Consider the following 22441-nt stretch of genomic DNA (forward strand, 5'->3'; position numbering starts at 1 on the left):
CGGGCCTTCCCAGGGGCCATCTGGCCAAAGCACCCACCCTCAGGCCCTTTACCACCCTCCCCCAGGACTGAGGACTCCCCGGGTAGAGTCCATCATTTTCGCCTGGGAGGATTTGTGACTGGGTGTGTTTCCTTCAACTGGGCAAATATCTACATCGGGGAAGCAGCAGGTTGGGGGGCTCTTTCCAGGCAGGGCCTGGGGCAGCACAGGAGTCACCCAGCGATCCTGCTCTGCAGCCCCTGCCCGCGTTCACGTGCGGCGGGGAGACACGGTGCAGAGCGTGAGCATGCATGCACTGTGAGCCGCAGCAGGTGACTGCCAGCTGGAAGCAGAGTCCGTGCTTCGCGCAGGAGGCTGGCAGGGCGCCGGCTGGTCGTCCCCGGGTGACCTGCTGCAGGGTCGGGACCCCAGAGGCCCCGGCACTTGGGGATGTCGTCATGCAAACGAACGACAAGAAAAACCAAGGGGGGGTGGGTCATGCCCGTCATCCCAGCGCTTGGAGGCTGAGGCGGGAAGGCTGGCTACGAGCAGAGGGCCAGCCTGGGCTACATAGCTAGACAGTGTCTAAAAAAAACCCCAAAAATCAGAATAAAGTTTTAAAGAATTGGCACTGAGACGAACAGCCCTGGCCCCGATCCCTTGCCGGGAACCCAATCCACAGTTTCCGGCGGTGCGGACCGTGAATTTTAAAATACAATCGTCGTTTATGGAAGTGACTTCCGGGTCCAGCGCCATTCACTGCCCTCCTTCCCCCGCCCCCGCCCCCGCCGCCGGCGCCGCGGGAAAGCCACGCCCCCTGGGCACCGCCCACCGTGACGTCGGGTGGTGAGACGGTGACGCCACAGACGCCACTGCGGGGTGGCGCGGCGGAGACCGCCACGCGTCTCCATGGCAACGGGAGCGCGCCGCCCCCACGCGGGTCTCAGTCCCGGCTCAGGTACGCACGCTCCCGGCCGCCACTCACGGCCGCCCTCGGGCCGCTGACGGGCGGCTTCGGCTCGTCCGCAAAGCGCGGCGGCCGTAGTGCGGCGAACCCCCCTTCACCCACAGCGCCGTCGCAAAACGGCGTGCCCGCCCCTTGGTTCCGCCCCCGGGCTATGGTAAAGCCCGGCTCCCGCCTCGAACCTACGCCGCGGTGTGGCGAAGCCCCGCCCCCCGCCAGGCCACACCCCAAACCGTCGTAAAAAGGCCCCGCCCCCACCTTGGGGCTAAAGTTCCGCGCCCACCTTCAGGCCACGCCCCCACACTGTCGTAAAAGCTCCGCGCTCTCCTCCCAGCCACACCCCTGATCGTCGTAAAGCTCCGGGCCCTCCTCAGTGACCCGGCCCACATGGTCGTAAAGCCACGTTCCGCACCTTAAGACCACGCCCTCCGCGATCGTAAAGCGACGCCCCTTCCTAAAGGCCACGCCCCGCGCTATGACGTGTGCAACGCGCACCCCTCTCGCGGCCCGGTCGCGCCTGCGCAGTGGCGCGCGCAGGCCGCCGCCCCCCGCTGGCCGACGCTGGCGGCGTAAGGCGCGCGGGGCTCCGCGGAGCGGGCGCGGCGGAGCGGCGGAGCCCGGCCCTCCCCGCCGAACATGCCGAGGCCGGCCCCGGCAGCGCGGGAGCCGGAGCGGGGGCCCGAGCCGGAGCGCGAACGTGCGCGGGGCCCGGAGCGGGGGACGCCGCGCTGCTGAGCTCGGCCGCCGCCGCCCGCGGGCCCCAGGCGGGGCGCAGGTAACGTTGCGCGCGCACGGCCGGCCGCGCCCCACCCGCGCCGCGCCGCGCCCCTGTGACCCCCCCACTGACCCCAGATGACCCCGTCTCCGCACCGGGGTGCTCGCCGTCCCCACCCTGCGGGTCCCGACCGGGGCTCCGTATCGCGCGACCCCAACTTCCGGTTGCCTTGCCTCAGTGTCCCTCACTCTCTGACTCCACCTTTGACCCGGCTCTCTGATACCTGAGTTCCTGTGTCTGCCATGTCGCCAGGTGCTCCACTCACCTGCGACACCCAGGCGCCACTACTTCCGGTCACCCCCTTCCCGGGACCCCCTTTCCGCTTCAGTGTCTGCCGCGCTCTGACCCCACCCGTGGCCCCGCGCTCGGCCCCCTGGTTTCCTGTGCCTTCTCCTCGGGTGTTCAGACCGCCTGCAAACCTCACGTTTTTCTCCGTGCGCCCCGATGTCCCGTCCTTGTCCCCAGACCTCCCTTCCCACCTGGTCTCCCGGCCTCCTGCCATCTGGGCCCGGCTCTTTGTCCCTCACTCCCCCAGCCCTTCTGCCCGGGGTTCGCTGTTCGCCGTTTGTGGTCCCGGTGGTTTGTTGGCGGAGACTAGCTGGGGGGCTTGGGGACAGGGACAGAGGGTCCTGTCTGGGGGGGACGACCTGTTGCAGGGAGCTGCTTGAGAACTCTGGTCCCCGCCGCCTGCGCCCTCCCCCTTCCGCTCTGGCCACCGGCTTTGTTTTCCGGAAACACACGGATCAAGGAGGGAGGGTGAGATGTCTGAGCTGGCTGCTGGATCCCCTGCCCGCACCTCTCTGCCCCGACTTTGCCCGTGGGTGACTTTAGGAGATGGAAACAGAATGTCTGCAGGGAGGGGCCTCCTGTGCGACGCGGGCGAGACCCAGCTTCTAGGTTGGGGGCAGCTGGTTTTCATCTTGGTGGCCTCTGGATGGCAGTTTGCAGGAAGCAGCCTGGGGGTTGGTGTGTAGGTGGAGGCGGGGAAGACTTGTCTCTGTCCTCTCTGAGCCGCAGTCTGCTCTCCCAGCCCGTCCCTCAGGGCTCTGGAGGCCGATGGAGCCTTCTACTAGGAGCTGCAGTGGGTGTTTGTGGCCTGGGTACTGAGAGCTGGTGGGTGGAAGGCACAAAGGCCTTGTTGGTATAGGAGAAAGCCCAGCTGCCCGCTGGGACGGTGCTGACCAGTCAGGTGTGGGGGTGGACACTGTCTGGGCTCCTTGCCTGCCCTGGGGGCTCTGCCTGGGTGTAAAGCAGAGGATGGCCGTTCAGGTTTGCGAGGGGAAATGTGCACTTGTCTCCCAGAGCTGTGTGGTGCTGGCTGGGGGTTTCCCAGGAGATCACAGGCACACACAGACACTAGTCCCGCCCTCCCTCTAACCTCAGCCTTGGTGCTTTCCTGGGAGAGAACCTGAGCAACTAAGCAGGAGAGCGGGGACCCCTGGGGAGGGCCCCATCTCGGGCTCCAGAGCCCACTGCAGCAGGCGAGTGAGCGAGGTGGTGCTCAGGGTCAGTGTGCCGGTTGCCGGCGCTGCTGCTTTGAGCCTGCTCAGAGGAGAGGTGGCCTTCTGTCCCCTTATTTTACCTTGGGATGGTCACTTGGGCTTCAAGCATGTCCCAGAGGCCGGGCCTCCTGTGCTGTCCACAGTGTGGGACCGAGTGTGGATTTCTTTGAGTTACCTGTGACTTCTCCTCCTTAATTATATTGTAATCGCCTCCGGGAGCAGGAAGTGAGTGAGGTTCTTGGTAATTGAAGGCGCCAGCATGCCCATCCCAGCTGTGGGGAAGCCAGCATGTCGATTGTGGATTGGGACAAACGTGGCATTCCAGACAAATGCAGAGGGCCACTTGTGTTCCTGGGGAGCTTACAAATGGGGGATGCCCATCCAAGATGTAGGCCCTGGGGATGTGTATCCGCACTCCAGGCAGGACAGGAGCTGTGCTGTGGGGTGGATGGTGTTTATTCTGTGTGTGACGCTTGCACAAACCACCCCAGGCTCCTACCAGCAGCAGCCAGCATCCTTTCTGCAAGGGGCCGGACTGTTGAGGTGCTGCCCTTAGCTGTGTGGGGCCAGGCGGGGAGGAGGAGAGCAGGGCTGTAAGGCCTGTGTGGCTAAGTGCCATATAGTGTGGTTTTTTGGTGTCTAGATCGTATAGAACAGGCCAGTGGTTTTCTTGTTATCTGGGGGACAGATGGGGCCATGTGAAGGAGGCCCTAGCCCAAGAGTCCTGCAGCTGGATCATGGTGGCAAGTGACTGGGGCTCCATCCAGGTTCACCTGCCCATCTGATGTCCACTGGCTTAGTGGCCATGCTCTTGCAGGACCCAAGCCTTGTCCTTGTAGGCTGGGCATCAGCTTGCCGGTCAGCACCATGAGCAGCAGTCTTTTCTCAAGAGCCTGTTGGTCGGCACGGCCCTAGGCATGTGGCTCACAGAGGTGTCTCTATACTCAGCTGAGAAATGTGGGCTGGGAGGACCTCAAATCTGGGGCCTGTGGGCTTGAGTGGTACGGTGTGTCTGTGAGGTGGTCATAGCACTTCTTTTGTAGAGAGGACGGCCTGTGTGGTGTAGGAGGACCTGGGGTCTGGCAGCCTAGTGTTAGTGACCCTAGGGACAGAGGAGGTGAGGATGAATCAGGAGGGCTGTGCCCTGAGGGAGCCCCCATCTTGCATGGCCTTGTGAGTTGGAAGGACATACCTGTCCTTTTGGTAACCTACACAACCCCTGTGACCTCTGCTATTGCAGAGGATGGGCAGCAGCACCTGGGTGAAGAACTTGCCCATGAACTGCTCTGACCTCCATGAGTCAAACTTGTCCCATCCTGGTGCCCAGGAGGTGACAGTCACTCTGGAGGCGCAGAGCAGGGCGTGACCTCCAGGTGTGCTGTGGGGAAGGAAGCTTGAGCATGTCTGCACTCAGCTCTGAATGCAGAGACACAGTTGGGGTGTTCGCACGGCCACCTGTCACCCGAGGAAGCAGTCTGGCCGCTGACACTTGTGGGGGACGGGACCCCAAGGCCCGCGAGGACGTACATCAGACCCCACGAGTGCCTTCGCTCTGTGGGTTTTGTCCCACACTGCATGGTCACCAGGAGGCCGTGCCCTGGACGGAAGGGGCACAGGACACCCGGGTCGCATAGCAGTCAGCCAAGCCTGGGAGCCACAGCTGTCCAGTCTGCCCATGTCCCTGTCCGTGGCCATGCCCACTGCCCCCACTGAGGCCTCCAGCGCAGCTCCTCTGGGCCAGCTGCTGTTCATGGGGCCCTCAGCCTCCTGGGAGACAGAGCCTGGGGGAGGCCCTTGTACCAGGTGCCATGTGAGGACAGATCAGCTTTCACAGCTTCTGCTCCCTAAGACCCCAGGCTGCACTCTTGGCTGGGGGCTCCCATTAGAGGCTAGGTGGTGTTGGGGGGTCGTTCATCCTTTCCTCTCTGAAGAGGCCCCACGCTAGGAAATTAGTCTAATTTGGGGCCCAGTGGTGGTCGGCCTCTGTTTTCCTCCCTTGGAATAGGCCTTCAGGTCGCCCGAGGCCTCCTGCCCACAGCCTTGCCCCTCGGGACAGCTCAGTGCCATGAGGCCGAGACAGATTGAGGTCACCTCCTGTCAGATGGCAGCTCTTCCAGAGCCTTCTGAAACAGGTCAGGGTCCAGCAGCAGCATGCAGCCTCACCTGAGTCTACAGTCCAAGCCAGGCACAGGTTGTCCCCATGGCGTGCTGTGCAGGCGCTGTGCCCGAGGCCTGGAGACGTGATTCTCCAGCTGGGGTGCCAGCCACTGATCCCTTAGAGACCCCGAGAGCATGCCACACCTAGCTCAGACCCAAGGGGGAAGAAACCCCATCTTGATTTTTTTTTTTAATTTTAGACTTTTGAGAGACAAGGTCTCACGTGGATTAGGATGGTCTTGAACACCTGATCCTCCTGCTTCCGGGTCCTGAGTGGTGGGGTCACCGTGCTTGGCTCTTCTGATACGGGTCTTGTGTACCTCAGATCCATCTGGGTGGGTGGCATGTGCTGTTGTGTGCCTGTGGAAGTCAGGAGCAACTTGGAGTTGCTTCTCTCCTTGAACTTTGGTTTTTTGACACAGGGGTCTCTGTAGCCCTGTCTGTCCTGGAGCTCGCTGTGTAGACCAGGCTGGCCCCTTGCACGTTGATAGTTGCCAGGCTTTGACCAAGCTTTTCCCACTGCGCCATCTCCCCAGCCCTGCTTTGTAAGTTTGAGACAGGATCGCAACTCCGTAGCCAAGGCTGGCCGGGAACTCGTGCCTGCCCCAGCATCCTGAGCCCTGCTGTAGGTGTTTTGAGGTGGCATCCCAGGTGACCTAGGCTGGCCTCTGGCTGGAGATGGCCTTGAACTTCTTGGCATCTGGGATTTTGCTCTCTGCATGTTCTCCTGGGGTTACAGTGGGAAAGATTAGGGGTACACTTGGGGCAGCTAAAGGAACCCCTGCCTCAGGCTTAGGCCTGTAAGGGTCTTCAAGTGTACATATAGGTTGGGGAGCAGGTACCGGAATCAGGACCACAGAGCAGGCTGTACCAGGAGCCCCCGGGCACAGAGAAACTGGGATCTGAGTGGCTGGGGCCCACAGAGCTAACAGTGGTGTGTATTCCTAGGCGCTGGCCTGTCTCTCCAACTCACTGTGTCTGTGGCCTGTGCTTCCTGTGGTGGCACGCCCCTGTGGGCTCCTGGGAAATCTGCATGCTGCCCTTGGCCGTTGAACTGGGCCCCTGAGAGGAGGTGTGGCTGGGCAGGGCCACCAGGACAGATGCCCTCCCTCCTGGTAGACAGCTGTGTGCGGTGAGCTGCTCTTTGCTTGGTGCTGGGCCCTCCACACGCTGACTGCGTAGACAGGCCCGCCCGACATCCCAGGCCTGTGAGGTGCCTCTGGACAGCTGTCCCCTCAGGGTTAAGGTTTGTGGTCACTTCCACCTGTAAGGACATACAGTTCTGCGCCCCCCTCTCCCCCACCCTGCTATACTGTTACTAAAATTCAAAACCAAGCATGGCGGGCTCAGACCTGCCTTCCCCACCCTCAGGAGGTAGAAGTGCTGGGGAGGACAGTGGGTGAAGCAGGGTGTGGTGGCCACCTGTGGTCCAGGTCCTTCCTCACGGGGCGGGTTGTGCTAGCTGAGGTGAGCAGCCATGGGTTCCGGGGGCACACAGCCAAAGTGATGTAAGGTGGAGGGTTATCCAGGAATGCACTTGCTCACGCACACACACGCACACATACAGCAGTCCACCCTGGTTCGTGCCTGTAATTGCAGGGTGTGAGGTCTGAGGCAGGATTGCTGCAGGTTCAAGGCCATCCTTGAGAATTACCTATTAGAGGTTTCTGTGACCTCCTGGTGACACTTGCCGAATTCCCAGGGGACAACCCCCCTTCACCCCAGGATCTCCTTCTGTGGCCGAGTTGTCCTCTCTTGGGTGGGGTTGGGCTGAGTCCCACTGGAGCTGGAGGTCCACACGATCATTTTTGGTCTGAAAGTGGTGCTCCTGTCCATAGTATCGCGAGTATTGTGGAACCATGGGGGCAGATGGCGTCTGCCGTAGACCGGGTCGGTGCCTGTGTGCAGACCCGGTACCCAGCCCTGTCCCGTACATTGTACGCAGTGGTGCTGCCGAGCAGCACCCAGGGCCTCTGTTCACTCCGTGCTGGGACCCCCCACTGGTAATGGCTACCCCACGGTCTAAGAGCAGAGCCACCCTCCCTGAGACCTGGGTCAGGAGGTCTGGACCCCGAGGCTCTGTGTCCCACAGTCACCAACCCACCTGAGTGCAGAGGGTGCGGGATGCTCGGTCTCAGCTCTAGTGCGGAGGGCGTTCTGTGAGGAGCAGAGGGCCGTGCCCTCCTGCCCAACCCTGCCTTCGCCTGCTCCTTTCTGTAGTTTATGCTGCAGAGAAGTCTGGGCCTTAGAGGCACAGAGAGCAGGGTAGTGGTTCTCTGCTGTACAGGGTGCACAGTGGCTGGTGGCTGTCAGGTCTGTGTCGTCGTCGTCGTTGTCGTCGTCGTCGTTGTCTGTCGTCCCCCCCCCCCCCCCCCCGCTCCCCCCCCCCCCCCCCCGTGTGCACTGGCTGTCAGGTCCCCCCCCCCCTGTGTGCACTGGCTGTCAGGTCCCCCCCCCCCCGTGTGCACTGGCTGTCAGGTCCCCCCCCCCCGTGTGCACTGGCTGTCAGGATGTTGTCCCCCCCCCCATGTGCACTGGCTGTCAGGTCCCCCCCCCCCCGTGTGCACTGGCTGTCAGGTCCCGCCCCCCCCCCCCGTGAGCACTGGCTGTCAGGTCCCCCCCCCCCCCCCCCCGTGAGCACTGGCTGTCAGGTCCTGGGCCACAGCTTCCGACAGGTCCATGTACCGTCCAGTGTCATCCTGTGTCAGCGCCTTGCCCGGTGGTTAGTGTTTGAGCACTGCGCACAGTGCTGCTGGTGTGGCTGAGGCTCGGTTGGCTGTCGCTCTGAAGTCTGTGGATGGGTCCCCCAGATGGTCCTCACTGGCTGATGCTGAGCCCCCCCCACACACACACACTGGCCATGGCTGCACTGCCCAGCAGCCCAGCCTCACTGCTGCACAGGAGCACTCCCACCCCCACAGTGCTCCCTCCCTCCCTCCCTCCAGTACCCATCCCCAGCTGGTCTCCCTGCACTTTGGGGGACAGCGGTGGGGAGCAGATAAGCTGTGGTGATAGCTGAGGTGCCTTTCTCCAAAGACAAGGTGCTGGGAAGTCTAGCTGTTGCATGGACCTCTGGAGGAGTCCCACGCGCTGCCCCCCACCCACCCCAGTTCCCGTCAGCCTCATGGGGCAGGCATGTATCTCCTTCGCTCATCAGATCCCAACTTAGTGGGTAGCCCTGCTGCCCCCTGGCCAGGTGGCACCAGCCTTGCTGGTCAGGCTCCTTTCCTATCTTGGTTTGAACCCCAAGTTTCTCCAGCAGTCTTCCAGGACTCTCGGTGCTGGGGAGTCCTGGTGTGCCACAGCCGGGGGTGTGAGAAACAGGGAGAAGTCCCTGTTAGGCTGTCACTCAGGTACAGTACCTCTGGGGCTGCAGCCCAGGTCCCCAGCCACTGCAGGGCTCCCGTGGTGGGTGTTGTCCCTGCTTGTCCCTTAGGTAGGTACCAGGTCTAGCCTGGGAACTGCCAATGACGTCAGCCAGGGACTGTGACATCACTGAGTGAAGATGCGGAGAAGGGGCTTGGGGCCTCCAACAGGGGAGCAGCCAGGGCCCCAGCAAGATGGGGGACCCCAAAAAGAACAGGGCAGGTGCGTGCTGGGGCCTTGCAAGGAGGGGTGTCTCTGGTGGGAGTCCAGCCTGCTGTCAGCCAGCTCCCCAAGTGAGCACCCTGTGGCTGGTTTCGTGGCCTATCCTTGCTCAGGCCAGCCCAGCATTTCCCCTGAGCCTAGGCTCACCCCTGGGAACAGCCTGGGCTCTGGCCTTGTGGGTCAGGCCAGGGAGGGTTTATTTAGGGCCGGGAAGGCCTGCCTGCCTTCCAAGCGCTCTATTTTTAGCTGCAAGCTTTAGCCCGGGCCAGTATGAGTAGCATTTCCTCTTCTCTGGGGTCCCAGGTCACTCTGCACATGGTCAGGTGTGCCTGAGACACCACAGCTGCCTGTCACCAAGGTTCTCTGTTTCCCTGGCCCTCTGTGTTGGAGTGACAGCCATCTGGTGGTGTCCTCACTCTCCTGGGCATCACAGACTGCCACCTAGCCCGTGTCTGCGTGGCTCTTCTTGTGAGTGGGGAGTAGTAAGGGATTGGTTTGTGTCTTGGGGCAGCCATGGTGTCCTCAGGTCGTTCCCACCATCCCCTACACTGCCCCATCTCATGCCAGCTTCCAGGTCCTCCTTGGCCTGTCCACCTCCCCTGGCCTGGTGGCCCTGACAGGAGCCAGGCAGTGGCCATCGTGGTGTCCCCAGCTGACGGTAGGGTGCATGGGGACAGTAGATGGACAGATGACGCCCTGATGTCTCCTTGCCATGTCCACTCAGAAGGTGGGCAGCTGCTCACTGGCCCAGAAACCCCATGGTTCAGGGCTGTAAGCAGTGAGGTGGGGTCTGCTCCTGCTCCAGACTGCCTGCTCTCAGCCTCCCAGGCTTGGTGTCCAATGGAGGATCCTTGTTCTGCACCCCCATTTGCCATCTCTCCTGCCCAGCCCTGCGGATACCCCATTCCCACCATACACTTCTTGTTGCTGGGTGCCACCTGGGTCTTGCCCCCCCCACATCATAGGTGGTCAGTGGAGCCAAGGGGCCACATTGAGCTCAGGTGCCTCATGAGGGCTGGCGTTCTGGGCCTGGAGCTCCTGGACCTGTAAGGGGCGTCTCTGCAGGTCACAGGTCTGCAGACCTCCAGCCATGCTGAAGGAGACACAGTGGCCTGTCCTTACCCTCTCAGCTCTTCCCCAGGAGAAAGTGGCTGTCAACCCCGCCCTGGGAACTCCTGAAGGGTCCAGCCTCATCTGGGTATCTTCTCTCCGATCCTTGGAGAGGCCCTGCTGCCTGCCGTGACCTGGGGTACCCCATGTTCATGTGTGATGTGGACGTGCGTGAGTGGGGCACCTCTTCCTTGACATTGATGTCTTTACCAGGCCTTGCATTTGGCACCGCCCGACGTCCATGCTCTGGGTTTTCCTGGTGTCGCTGCCCTGCTCAGTGCTGCCCGCTCCATGCAGCCCTGGCTCCCAGCCGGGCCCATGGTGGGCCTCCACCTGCCCTCTGCAGAGATGCACTTGAAGACAGGCTGAGCACTGTCGAGGTGGGGACACCCGACTCCCCAGGCTGTTGTCACAGGTGTTGGTAATGTCCTGTCTGGGGACTTGAAGGGTGTGAAGGGCTGGCTCCCTGCAGACGTGTGCACCCTTGTGAAATGACCCTTCCTCGTCTGAGTTCATCACCGTGACAGGTGGAGTCCTGGGCTCTGTCACCGGACATGCCTCCAGAGAGGTGCAGGGGTGCTGGGGGCAGGGTGTTAGCCCTGAGAGTGCCTGTGTGTGTGTGTGTGTGTGTGCACTTTTAAAAGTGTCAGTGTGCTTACTTAGCATGTGTTTATATGGGGTGTACATGTGCTACTGCCCCATGTGTATGGAGGACCGTTCTCTCCTACCAGGGGATCCCAGGGATGAGATGGGCATCAAATTCAGCATCAGGCAACCTTATCCACTGAGCCATCATAGTGTTGACTGTGATAATGATTTTGAAAACAGGGTCTCATGTAACCCAGACTGACCTTGAACTCCCGATCCTCCTGCGTGTTGAGATGATGGATGGTTTGTTCTCTGTGTTAGGGACGGCCCTGGGGCTTCATGCATGTTAGCTGAGCGCTCTGCCCACGGAGCCACGGTCAGAAACCTGCTGATGCTTCCTGACGACTTCCTGGTGACCCTGTGTGTGGACACAGGCTCTGGAGGGAGGGCTGTTCTAGGGGACAGTTGCCCAGGTGTGTCCCTTGCTGGGCAAGAGTGAGAAGTAGATGCTTCTGTCGACTGCCAGCCTTGCCCAGGCTCACTGCCCAGGTGGAGTCTGCACCAGACTGCCCCCTGCCCCTGGAGGCACACAGGTCCTGGAGTAGGCCTGACCACACCCATCTCCTCACCGCCCTTGAGGTCCACAGTGCAGGCACCTCGGGGTGCCAGCCTTCCGGGCATGCCTTCACTGCCCTCAAGCTGCTGTTCAGTGTTCCAGTGAGGAGGGGGCAGGAGCGGCCCAGCCTGTGGAGATCTCTGCAAAGCCTCCAAGAGCGAGCTCCTCCCCCATGGGGTCCCCAGTGTGGGAGGGAAACGGCCTGATGCTGGTGAGGCTTGCCTCGGTGCTGGGTTTTGTGGGTGTCTTTGGTGGGGTGTGGATACTTGATGGCCTGTGGTATAGCTGTCCACATTGTAGAGACGCGTGTGGGCTTCTGCTCTCCAGCCCGGTGGGTCCCATGCCTGGTTTGTTCAGCGGTCCCCTTTATCTTGAGAGGTTACTGCTGCATACCCATGAAAGAGGTTGGACTTTTCCACTGGGGAGCCAGGCTGACTGCCCAGGGTTCCCTCATGCCCCGCCGTGCGGAGAGCCAGTGTGTGGGAGGTGCTGTTAGTGAACTCGGGGCTGGTGCCATGGCCGCTGTGCTGTCCGGTCACTCACTGCATCCTCGGGCGGGTGGGCGGGCGGGCTGCTAGCCACAACCCAGCAGAGCATCATGTAAATAGGAGTCCGCAAGCAAACACATGAATCACTGCCTGGATGGGTCAGGCAAGGGACCCCAGTGCATGGGGATGGGATGCTGGGGGTGAGCTGGGAAGCAGGCTGGCAGCCCCTCCCAAGAGCACACACATCCACACATGACCTGGGTGGGAATGCCTGTGTGGCTAGCTGTGGAGAACATACCTGTGAACTCAGCTTTCAGAGTCTGAGGTAGGAGGACCCTATCTCAGAAACAAAACCCCCATGTTTATTTTCTTAACAAAACCCCACCCAGGGCCTGGGCAGATGGCTCTGTTGCCTTGAAAGTGTAGAGCTCAGGGTGAGACCCTGCACTCACATAACAGGCAGGCATGGCAGATCTCGGCGATCGATGGTGACCCGGGCTCCCCGGGAGTTCCAGGCCAGGCGGGAGGGTTCCTGGGACGTGTTCACGGAGACCTGACTGACAATCGTGGTCAGTGCCTGATAACCACACCTGATGCTCACCTGGCCTCCACCTTCACACATGGATTCCACACGTGCACACACGGAGCATGCCTCCCCCCCACACCAGAATGCATGTAAGAGCATGCGTCGACACAGTTGGACGGCAGGTCCCGGTGCCAGGGTGGGGCTTGTGTCAAACTGCCGTGAGGGAGCAGCCGCAGCCGGCATTCTGGGTTCCTGCAGACCGTAGAACGCGGGCGCAAGGCCTGCCACGGCTTCCAGCACCCAAGGTTCCGCCTTCTTCCGGGGATCGGGCTGTGTCCTAGGCCTAGCTTTCATGACACCCTGCACTGTGTGACACTTGGACTGTCCTGGGCGTGGGCAGCTGTAGCCGGTGCCACAAAGCCCAGACCCCCTTCTTACCGCCCCTGCCCCTGCAGAGGTTTGGCGTAGCCTGGACAACTTCAGTCAGCTTGGGCTCCGCATGCTCCAAGCCTCCTCCCTGTCCATCCCCTCTGCCTGGACCTCTGTGCCCAGGAGTGAGTGCACATCGCAGTACTTCTGAAGCTGGCCAAGACCTCCCTCCTGGCTGGCTGGCCTGGCAGCCTGGAGAGACAGCCAGGGCTTTGGGGCTGAGAGGTGCAGGTGAGCGCCGAGGGTGAGCACCTACTGTTGACCCAGCGCTGCGGGCCATTTGCCTTCCTGCCCTGGCTGCCTGCATGGCTGGAGTCGCGTGACCTGCCCACTTAGGTCAGGCGTGGCTCCCGTCTCCACAGAGGCCCATCTGCTCCGCCGTCTGCCACTCCTTGTCTGGGCAGCCCCTGATGTGATCGGGCCTGTGGTCACCTCTTAGCCTGGCTATGGCTTTCCTTTCTTCCTTTACTTCTCCCAGGGGCCTGGGCGTGGTCACGTGGCAAGTAGAGCACATGTCCACTCCACAGTAGCCTCTGGTGTGACCTCTGACCTCTCCAGGGTCAGATGTCCCTCCCGGGAGAGATCTTGCTCACACCTTCAAAGGTTGTTGTGGAGCAGCCCAGCTGGGCGTGTGTGGTCCGGTGCCCGCTAACCTGTGCCTCTGTGTCTTCACAGCTGGGCGTGTGTGGTCCGGTGCCCGCTAACCTGTGCCTCTGTGTCTTCACAGCTGGGCGTCACGAGATTTAAGGCGGTGGGACCCGTTGGCAGAATGTCTTCTCTCCCTGCAAGCGACCCTGAGGCCACCAAGATGAGCACCGCGGCCGGGCCTGTGAGTGCGCCCAGGTCTCAGTAGCTGGGGGCCGAGGGCCACCAGACGCCATGGTGTACTAGGCCGAGCGCGAGCTCAGCTTTCGCACTCGGATCTCACGGCAGAGTCACCGTGGAGAGGCCAGGGTACCACAAACTTATGGATTTTGACAAGAAAGGAGGGAAGGGGGAGTCGGAGGAGGGCCGGAGGATGTCCAAGACGGGCACGAACCGGAGCAACCACGGCGTCCGCAGCTCGGGGGCCAGCTCGGGGGTCCTGATGGTGGGCCCCAACTTCCGAGTCGGCAAGAAGATAGGCTGTGGGAACTTTGGAGAGCTTCGCCTAGGTGAGTCCTGCGTACACCATCTTCGGTCCATCCCCAGGGGCTTCAGGAGGAAGGAGGAGCCCTGGCTTTGTGTGGGGTCATAGCTCTCCTTACCCTGACTTCTGAGATGCAGGGCCACAGATCGGGCTGAGCCCCAGGAGGCCAAAGGCCCCCCAAGTGTCGCATCCTGGCTCTGTGTAGGGTTGTGGGAGACCTGTGTGCAGGAGCTCGTCCCTATCCAGGTCCCTAAGAAAAAAACACCGGGGACCAGCCAGCCTTGTGCACAGACCCATCGGCCAGCTCTGCTCCCCAGACCTCACCTGGACGTGGCGCCTGGGGAGCGGTTGGACTCAGGTAGCTGAGGCCCAAACGGTGGCTGCAGCCCCCAAGGTGTGTGAGCCCTACGAGAACCGTCACCCTCCACTCCTGACGAGGTGACAGTGTGCATCGGCTCAGGGAGGGAGGAACTGACGGCAGAGCTGACGTGGAGGACACAGTCTGGCCACAGTGAGGGGCGGCGGTGTGTGGGCTGTCACTGCCCTCCGTAGGAGGGTCTGTCGGTTGTTGTACGCACTGGCTCGCTGCAGGTCTGCTCTGCGGCCTCGGCCTGAGCCCTGTGCCTGTAGTCTGTGACCTCAGTGTCTCCAGACTGCAGCCCTGAACACAGCCACACACACGGGCGGGCGTGAGCACATGCGTGCACTTACACCTGAACACACAGCCACACACACGGGCGGGCGTGAGCACATGCGTGCACTTACACCTGAACACACAGACACACACACACACACACACACACACACACGGGCGGGTGTGAGCACATGCGTGCACTTACACCTGAACACACAGACACACACACACACACACGGGCAGGCTGTGAGCACATGCGTGCACCTACACCTGAACACACAGACACACACACACACACACACACACACAAAAACACACACACACACACACACACGGGCGGGTGTGAGCACATACGTGATCTTACACCTGAACACACACACACACACACACGGGCGGGCGGGGGGGGGGGGGGGGGGGGGGGGCGGAGCGGGCGGGTGTGAGCACATGTGTGCACTTACACCTGAACACCCAGACACACACACAGGTGGGCGTGAGCACATGCGTGCACTTGCACATGGCCAGAAGCGTTTAAGGGAGCCCTGTCCTCAGGCAGTTGGAGCGGCCGCTCACCAGCTCAGGTCCCTGTACAGATCTCTAGAGGGCTTGGGCAGCAGGAGCCCCAAAGGGTTCCCGCTGCACCCTGTGAGGAACCTGCCTGCAGGATTCCACACTTATGTTCTGGGATGCTCCGTGCTCCCTGTTCTGGGATGCTCCGTGCTCCCTGTTCTGGATGCGAGGGGTGGAGCCAGCAGGCAGCTGGTGCGCATGGGCCTCTGATGGAGTGCAGGGCCAGCCCTCACTAACATCACTTCACCCAGGATACTGGAGCAGGGGACTCTCCCTAAGTTGCGGGTCAGCCTGGGCTACACAGTGAGAACTTGTGTCCCTCTCCCTGCCCCACAAAGTTAGATAAGCTTTGGTGGTGTTAATTGCCCAGGTGAGCATGGACTGCCTCCTGCCTGAGCCCTCACCCTCTTCAGGCATGGAGCTTATCCTGGGCCACTGAGCGCCCTGGATCTGTAGAGATGATTGTTCATTAAATGGGAATTGAAGCCCTCACGTCTGCGCAACTTTCTTCCTCTTAGTATAGCCATATTCCTGTCCCCTCCCCCACTTTCCTTTTTAAGACAGGGTCCCACTGTGTACCGCCGGCTGGCCTGGAGCTCACTGTATAGACCAAGCTGTCCAGAACTCACTGTACCCGCCTGCCTCTGCTTTCTGAGTGCTGGGATTAAGTGCACCACCAGGTCCAGTCACCCCCACCTCCCACCACACACACACAATTTTTTTAAGATGTTTTTAAAAACTTCAGTTTTATGTCTGTGGGTGTTTTGTGTGCATTCCTAGGGAAGCCAGAAGAGGGCACTGGACCCCCAGAATTAAAGTTAGCGTGCCAGGCAGCTGTGGCGCACACTTTTAATCCCAGCACTTGGGAGGCAGAGCCAGGCGGATCTCTGAGTTTGAGGCCAGCCTGGGCTACAGAGTGAGATCCAGGACAGACACCAAAACTATACGGAGAAACCCTGTCTCGAAAACAAAATAAATAAATAAGTAAATAAATAGAGTTAAGGACTGTGTGGGCACCCTTGTGGGTGCTGGGCCCTGAACCCGGATCCTCCTGAAGATGGATCGGCCAGTGGTTTCCCGCCGAACCATCCCCCAGCCCTCTCACATTTAAGGAGAAGTGTTAATGTGTAATATGTTTTGGGGCAGACATGCCATGCACCCCTGTAGAGGTCAGAGGACAATTCTGAGAGTCTGATTTCTCTCCTTCCACCTTTCTGTGGATTGTGGGAGCTTGAACTTGGGTTGCTGAGTGCCAAGTCCCCGCCCTGAGCCTCAGCAGCTCCTCCTCGTGGCTGGCCTCGGCATGCCGCCTCCCACTAAGGTGGAGGGCTCAGAATGTCCGTGCCCACACAGCTGGGGCATCTGCACCTTCAGCCTGTGTGGGTCTGAAGTGGGCCAAGCCCTCTGGGGCCTGTTGTGTATGGTCCTGGGTCCCCAAGGGCGTGGCCAGCAGGGCTGGGTCATCAGAAGCTGTCTTCAGCAAAGCCCCAGGGGAAACGCCACAGAAGAGGGGTGAGCCTGGGGTGGGTAAAGCTGGAGACACCTGCTCGTGGGCCGCAGCTGGTTGGAGCCGGCTCAGCAGAGCCTGACCTCCCGGCACGTGAGAGCCATGGCTGGGTAGAGGCCCAGGCCAGGGAACAGGGAGCGGACTCAACAGACCCTCCAGGGGACAGGGCAGGGAGCAGGCCCCGCCCCGGCAAGGGGTAGCCATTGTGAGGTGGAGGGTGGAGCCCAGCCCGAGGGAGGCAGGACCACCCCGAACCTCCTCTTGGAAGAAACTCCATGGCGCTGCACCTTACATGACCTGGGGCGCTCTGGTGGGTCCCGGGAGATGTCAGGCTGTCGCTGCCACAAGAGACAAGCTAGAGGTGGGTCCTGACCTTGGCCTGGGTCAGGAGGGGCCCCATGCTGATGGCAGGGACTTGGCAGCTGATGGGTGAGGAGACATCCAGGAGCAAAGCGGGCAGTGAGCGTCCCTGCCAGACTGCTGGGGACAGAGGCCCTGACGGCTGCTGAGGCAGCTGTGGCCACGGCCTGGCCACGGAACCCACCCAGTGGCTCTGCCTGCCGCTGTCCCCAGGGCCTCTGTAGCAGGAACATGCTTTCCTTCAGGGGCGACAGGGCAGCCGCTGGGGTGTGGCCCTGCAGGTGGCCTTTGTGACTGGTGATGCTGATGTAAACACATGCTGGGGGCTGGGGTGAGGTCTGCCCAGGCCTGGCAGATGTGACCCGCAGGGGAGGCAGACTGCACCTGGTCCCACTGCTGGAGTCCCCAGGGTGGGATCAGCAGCGGCGTGGGGAGCCAGCACCACCTCTACTCAGCCAGCCATATTGGTAGTGTGTGTGGTTTTGTGGGCTGCCTCCCATGTGAGGGGGGTTCTGTCATGACCTGCTGGGCCCCAAGGGAGACCTCTTCCCATGACTGCATGCAAGCGGTGAGGGGGGTCCTGGGCAGCTGGCACGTGCCTCCAGCTGCTGTGGAATGTTGGCGAGCGCATCCTGGGGTCTGGTGGGGGACTCAGTAGCCCACAGTCCTGACGCTCTGTCGCCCCTCCCCAGGAAAGAACCTGTACACGAACGAGTACGTGGCTATCAAGCTGGTGAGTCCGCCCCGCCCTGCCCCGCGCACACCCCAGACCGGGAGAAGGGCCGGGGTAACAGTCCCCTGTCCCGCAGGAGCCCATCAAGTCCCGGGCCCCGCAGCTGCACCTGGAGTACCGCTTCTACAAGCAGCTGAGCACGGCAGGTGAGCGGGGCGGGCGGCGGGCACCGGGGGGGGGCGGGCGGGGCGGGCACCGGGGGGGGCGGCGCGGCGGCGGCGGGCGCGGGGCGGGCACCCGGGGGGCGGCCGCGGGGGCGGGCGGGCGGGGGGCAGGCGCGGGCGTCAGGTGTGCAGCACGCGTGTCTGCCCCTCCGCAGAGGGCGTCCCTCAGGTCTACTACTTCGGCCCATGCGGGAAGTATAACGCCATGGTGCTGGAGCTGCTGGGGCCCAGCCTGGAGGACCTGTTCGACCTGTGCGACCGCACCTTCACCCTGAAGACGGTGCTGATGATCGCCATCCAGCTGGTGCGGAGGGGCGGGGCCGGCGGGAGGGGCGGGGCCTGGGGTGGGGCGGGGCCCTGAACCCGACCCTCCCGCAGATCACGCGCATGGAGTACGTGCACACCAAGAGCCTCATCTACCGCGATGTGAAGCCCGAGAACTTCCTGGTGGGGCGGCCGGGCAGCAAACGGCAGCACGCCATCCACATCATCGACTTCGGGCTGGCCAAGGAGTACATCGACCCCGAGACCAAGAAGCACATCCCGTACCGCGAGCACAAGAGCCTGACGGGCACGGCGCGCTACATGAGCATCAACACGCACCTGGGCAAGGGTGAGCACCCGGGGGCGGGGAGCGGCGGGGGAGGGGAGGGGAGCGGCGGAGGGGGGAGGGGAGCGGGGCGGTGCTGAGCCCGTGCTGTCCCCGCAGAGCAGAGCCGCCGGGACGACCTGGAGGCGCTGGGACACATGTTCATGTACTTCCTGCGCGGCAGCCTGCCCTGGCAGGGGCTCAAGGTGGGCGGGGCCTCCCGGGCGGGCGGGGCGGGCGCGGGGAGGGGCCGGACCCTGACCCCGCCTCCCCGCAGGCCGACACGCTGAAGGAGCGCTACCAGAAGATCGGGGACACCAAGCGCGCCACGCCCATCGAGGCGCTGTGTGAGAGCTTCCCGGGTAGGACCGCGCCCCGCCCCCGGCCACGCCCTGTGCTCCGCCCCACCCCGCGGCCACGCCCCGTGCCCCGCCTACGGCCCGCCCTTGCCCCGCCCTCACGGCCCCGCCCCCGGCTGCCCGTGACCGCCCCGCCCGCCCGTCCTTTGCAGAGGAGATGGCCACCTACCTGCGCTACGTGCGGCGCCTGGACTTCTTCGAGAAGCCGGACTACGACTACCTGAGGAAGCTCTTCACCGACCTCTTCGACCGCAGCGGCTACGTGTTCGACTACGAGTACGACTGGGCCGGGAAGCCCCTGGTACGTGGGCGACGCGGGAGCCCGATAGCGCCCGCGTGGGGGTGCCCGCTCCGCACGCGGTGCCCTGCGCTGGGTGGGGCCCCGGCAGGTGAAGGGAGCCCAGATCGGGGGCCCAGGAGCTGAGGGGTGCAGGGGGAGATCCACAGGAGGGTGCAGGGGGAGATCCACAGGAGGGTGCAGGGGGAGATCCACAGGAGGGTGCAGGGGGAGATCCACAGTGAGGGTGCAGGGGGAGGATCCACAGTGACGGTGCAGGGGGGAGGGGGAGATCCACAGTGACGGTCCACAGAGGGTGCAGGGGGAGATCCACAGGAGGGTGCAGGGGGAGATCCACAGAGGGTGCAGGGGGAGATCCACAGGAGGGTGCAGGGGGAGATCCACAGGAGGGTGCAGGGGGAGATCCACAGGAGGGTGCAGGGGGAGATCCACAGAGGGTGCAGGGGGAGATCCACAGGAGGGTGCAGGGGGAGATCCACAGTGAGGGTGCAGGGGGAGATCCACAGTGAGGGTGCAGGGGAGATCCACAGTGACGGTGCAGGGGGAGATCCACAGGAGGGTGCAGGGGGAGATCCACAGGAGGGTGCAGGGGAGATCCACAGTGAGGGTGCAGGGGGAGATCCACAGAGGGTGCAGGGGAGATCCACAGTGAGGGTGCAGGGGGAGATCCACAGTGAGGGTGCAGGGGGAGATCCACAGAGGGTGCAGGGGGAGATCCACAGTGAGGGTGCAGGGGGAGATCCACAGTGAGGGTGCAGGGGGAGATCCACAGGAGGGTGCAGGGGGAGATCCACAGTGAGGTGCAGGGGGAGATCCACAGGAGGGTGCAGGGGGAGATCCACAGTGAGGGTGCAGGGGGAGATCCACAGGAGGGTGCAGGGGGAGATCCACAGGAGGGTGCAGGGGGAGATCCACAGGAGGGTGCAGGGGGAGATCCACAGGAGGGTGCAGGGGGAGATCCACAGTGAGGGTGCAGGGGGAGATCCACAGGAGGGTGCAGGGGAGATCCACAGAGGGTGCAGGGGAGATCCACAGGAGGTGCAGGGGGAGATCCACAGGAGGGTGCAGGGGGAGATCCACAGGAGGGTGCAGGGGGAGATCCACAGGAGGGTGCAGGGGGAGATCCACAGTGAGGGTGCAGGGGGAGATCCACAGGAGGGTGCAGGGGGAGATCCACAGGAGGGTGCAGGGGGAGATCCACAGTGAGGGTGCAGGGGGAGATCCACAGTGAGGGGTGCAGGGGGAGATCCACAGTGACGGTGCAGGGGGAGATCCACAGTGAGGGTGCAGGGGGAGATCCACAGAGGGTGCAGGGGGAGGTCCACAGTGAGGGGTGCAGGGGGAGGTCCACAGTGACGGTGCAGGGGGAGGCCCCCCGGAGGGTGCGGGCTGTGGCGGGCGGGGCCGCGGTCCGGAGGGCTGGGTCAGGAACTGTCCCGGGGCTGCAGCGGGGCCTGCGGCTCCATCCGGCCCTGACATCCGCTCTCGCAGCCGACACCTATCGGCACCGTGCACACTGACGCCCCCTCCCAGCCCCCTCACCGCGACAAGGCCCAGCCCCCCAACAAGAACCAGGTGAGGCCGGGTCCGCCCCGGGGGGGGGGACGGGGGGCGCAGGGCCGCGGCCTGACGGGCGTCGCCGTCCCAGGCGCTGAACTCCACGAATGGAGAGCTGAACGCGGACGACCCCACCGCGGGCCACTCCAACGCCCCCATCGCCGCCCCCGCCGAGGTCGAGGTGGCCGACGAGACCAAGTAAGGCCGGGCTGGAGTCACCCTGACCCCCCCCCCCGCCACTCCTGCCCCCGCCCCGCGGCCGCCCCACGTCCCCCTGCCCCCCCGTCCCCCCCCCGCGGCCCCGCGTCACCGCCCGCCCCCCCCAGGTGCTGCTGCTTCTTCAAGAGGAGGAAGAGAAAATCGCTGCAGCGACACAAGTGAGGCCCCGCCGTCCCCGGAGCCCCGGCCGCGTCCAGGAGGCCGCGGGGTCCTCGGCGCCATGGGCCCCCTGGACCGACGTGAGGCGCCCTCCTCGGGGACTCGGGGTCACTTCCTTCACACAGGACTTGGGCGGAAATGTCTGCGCCCCCGCGGCGCCCCCTTGGAGAGCACTAACTATTTAATAACCCCGGGAGAGAGGCGCCCCGCCGCCCCCGCTGCGCCCCCGTTAGCTCATAAAGTCCAGCTTGTCCCCTCGATCCAAAGGCCGTTTTCTCGAGGGGGGCAGGCCCGGGGCGTGGGGGTCACGGGAGGCCACCGGAGGGAGGTGCGTGCGCTGCCACAATGCTGCACCAAAGCCGGGGCGGGGCGGTCACCGCGCAGGGACCGGCCTGGCCCGCGGAGCCAGGGCCGCCGCCGTGGTCCCTTCGTGCTGGGCCCGCGGGACAGAATCGCCTTAATGCCCGGCCCGGGCAGCGGAGAGGCGGGCGGTCCCAGGGAGGGCCCGGCGGGCCGCGGGAGCCGAGTTCTTGCTTTACAACGTGTACAGAAATGAACTTATGTTTCTCCGGCGCTTCCTTGAAGCCATAGAGTTTAGGGGCTTTTTTTAAAAAAAATAAAAGAAAACGAAACCATCTCCGAGTGTGGGCCTGGTCTGCAATCCTTAAGATACTCGGGTCTTGGAGCTGGAGAGATGGCTCAGGGGTTAGAGCACTGTCTGTTCTTCCAGAGGTCCTGAGTTGAGTTCCCAGCACCCGCATGGTGGCTCACAACCCTGTGATGGGATCTGGCGCCCTCTTCTGGCCTGCAGGCAGAACACTCAATAAATCTAGAAAAGAAAAAGATGCCGTTCTAGGGGCCCAGCTGGCTCACGGGGATCCTCGAGGAGCAGAGCACTCTCTGATCCTGGGTGGAAGAGGTTGTGGTGATCTGGGGGCGGGGGCAGGAAGGCTGGTGCTCCCAAACCTGAGGGGCCCAGCAGTCCCCCAAAAGGCGGACAGGGCAGGGGTGTGCAAAGGGCCCCTGCAGACTCAAAGCCCACCTCGGGTCAGGAGTCCACAGCTGCCCTGTTGCAGAACTAAAGTCGGGGGGGGGGGGGGGGCTGCTGCGCCTGGGAAGCTGGGGGTGTGGGGTGGCAAGGTGAGCCTGCTCCCTGCTGGGACGTTTCCCTTTGCATTACTGGGGACAGATCCCAGGGCTTCATGTTTGAACTCACGGAGATCCCCCTGCCGCTGCCTCCCAAACGCTGGGATTAGAGGCGTCACCACTGCTCAGGAAAGACTAAAGACTGGTTTTTATTGTCTTAAACGTGCATTTGTGTGCGCACAGTGCAGAGCCCAGACTCGGTGGAAGCAGCTGAGCTCAGGTGGCCGACACCCAGGTCCTCTGCAAGAGCAGCAGGACTCCTAATCACGAACCATCTCTCCAGGGCCCTTTTTTGTTT

The 22441-nt window shown here is 62.9% G+C and overlaps 1 protein-coding gene across 3 annotated transcripts; it reads left to right on the plus strand.

The window, feature by feature from the left end:
- Positions 1 to 1489: 1489 nt before the first annotated feature.
- Csnk1g2 (casein kinase 1 gamma 2) lies at positions 1490 to 21634 on the plus strand. 3 transcript variants are annotated; one of them, XM_028861174.2, is made up of 12 exons: positions 1490 to 1718; positions 13450 to 13876; positions 17612 to 17652; positions 17729 to 17798; positions 17972 to 18120; positions 18195 to 18429; positions 18526 to 18611; positions 18683 to 18767; positions 18917 to 19065; positions 20554 to 20637; positions 20711 to 20817; positions 20946 to 21632. In XM_028861174.2, the coding sequence occupies exons 2-12, from the start codon at positions 13690 to 13692 to the stop codon at positions 20998 to 21000; spliced, it is 1248 nt and encodes a 415-aa protein (XP_028717007.1). In that variant the 5' UTR covers positions 1490 to 1718; positions 13450 to 13689; the 3' UTR covers positions 21001 to 21632. The 3 variants fall into 3 exon arrangements, 2 of the variants coding, with proteins under 2 accessions (XP_028717007.1, XP_037054109.1); XM_037198214.1 differs by lacking the exon at positions 1490 to 1718 and adding an exon at positions 8875 to 8965 and having other exon boundaries at positions 20946 to 21634; XR_003733579.2 differs by lacking the exon at positions 20946 to 21632 and having other exon boundaries at positions 20511 to 20637; positions 20711 to 20801.
- Positions 21635 to 22441: the final 807 nt, after the last annotated feature.

The sequence above is a fragment of the Peromyscus leucopus genome, chromosome 22 (genome assembly GCF_004664715.2).
Source record: "Peromyscus leucopus breed LL Stock chromosome 22, UCI_PerLeu_2.1, whole genome shotgun sequence".
In the NCBI taxonomy this organism is placed as follows: Eukaryota; Metazoa; Chordata; class Mammalia; order Rodentia; family Cricetidae; genus Peromyscus; species Peromyscus leucopus.

What these genes read in the sequence shown, in the direction of transcription:
- Csnk1g2 (XM_028861174.2), top strand. Translation starts at nt 13,690, where the DNA reads ATGGATTTTGACAAGAAAGGAGGGAAGGGGGAGTCGGAGGAGGGCCGG. An exon ending in CTTTGGAGAGCTTCGCCTAG is followed by an intron (nt 13,877 to 17,611) that starts GTGAGTCCTGCG and finishes GCCCCTCCCCAG; the next exon opens with GAAAGAACCTGTACACGAAC. An exon ending in AGTACGTGGCTATCAAGCTG is followed by an intron (nt 17,653 to 17,728) that starts GTGAGTCCGCCC and finishes CCTGTCCCGCAG; the next exon opens with GAGCCCATCAAGTCCCGGGC.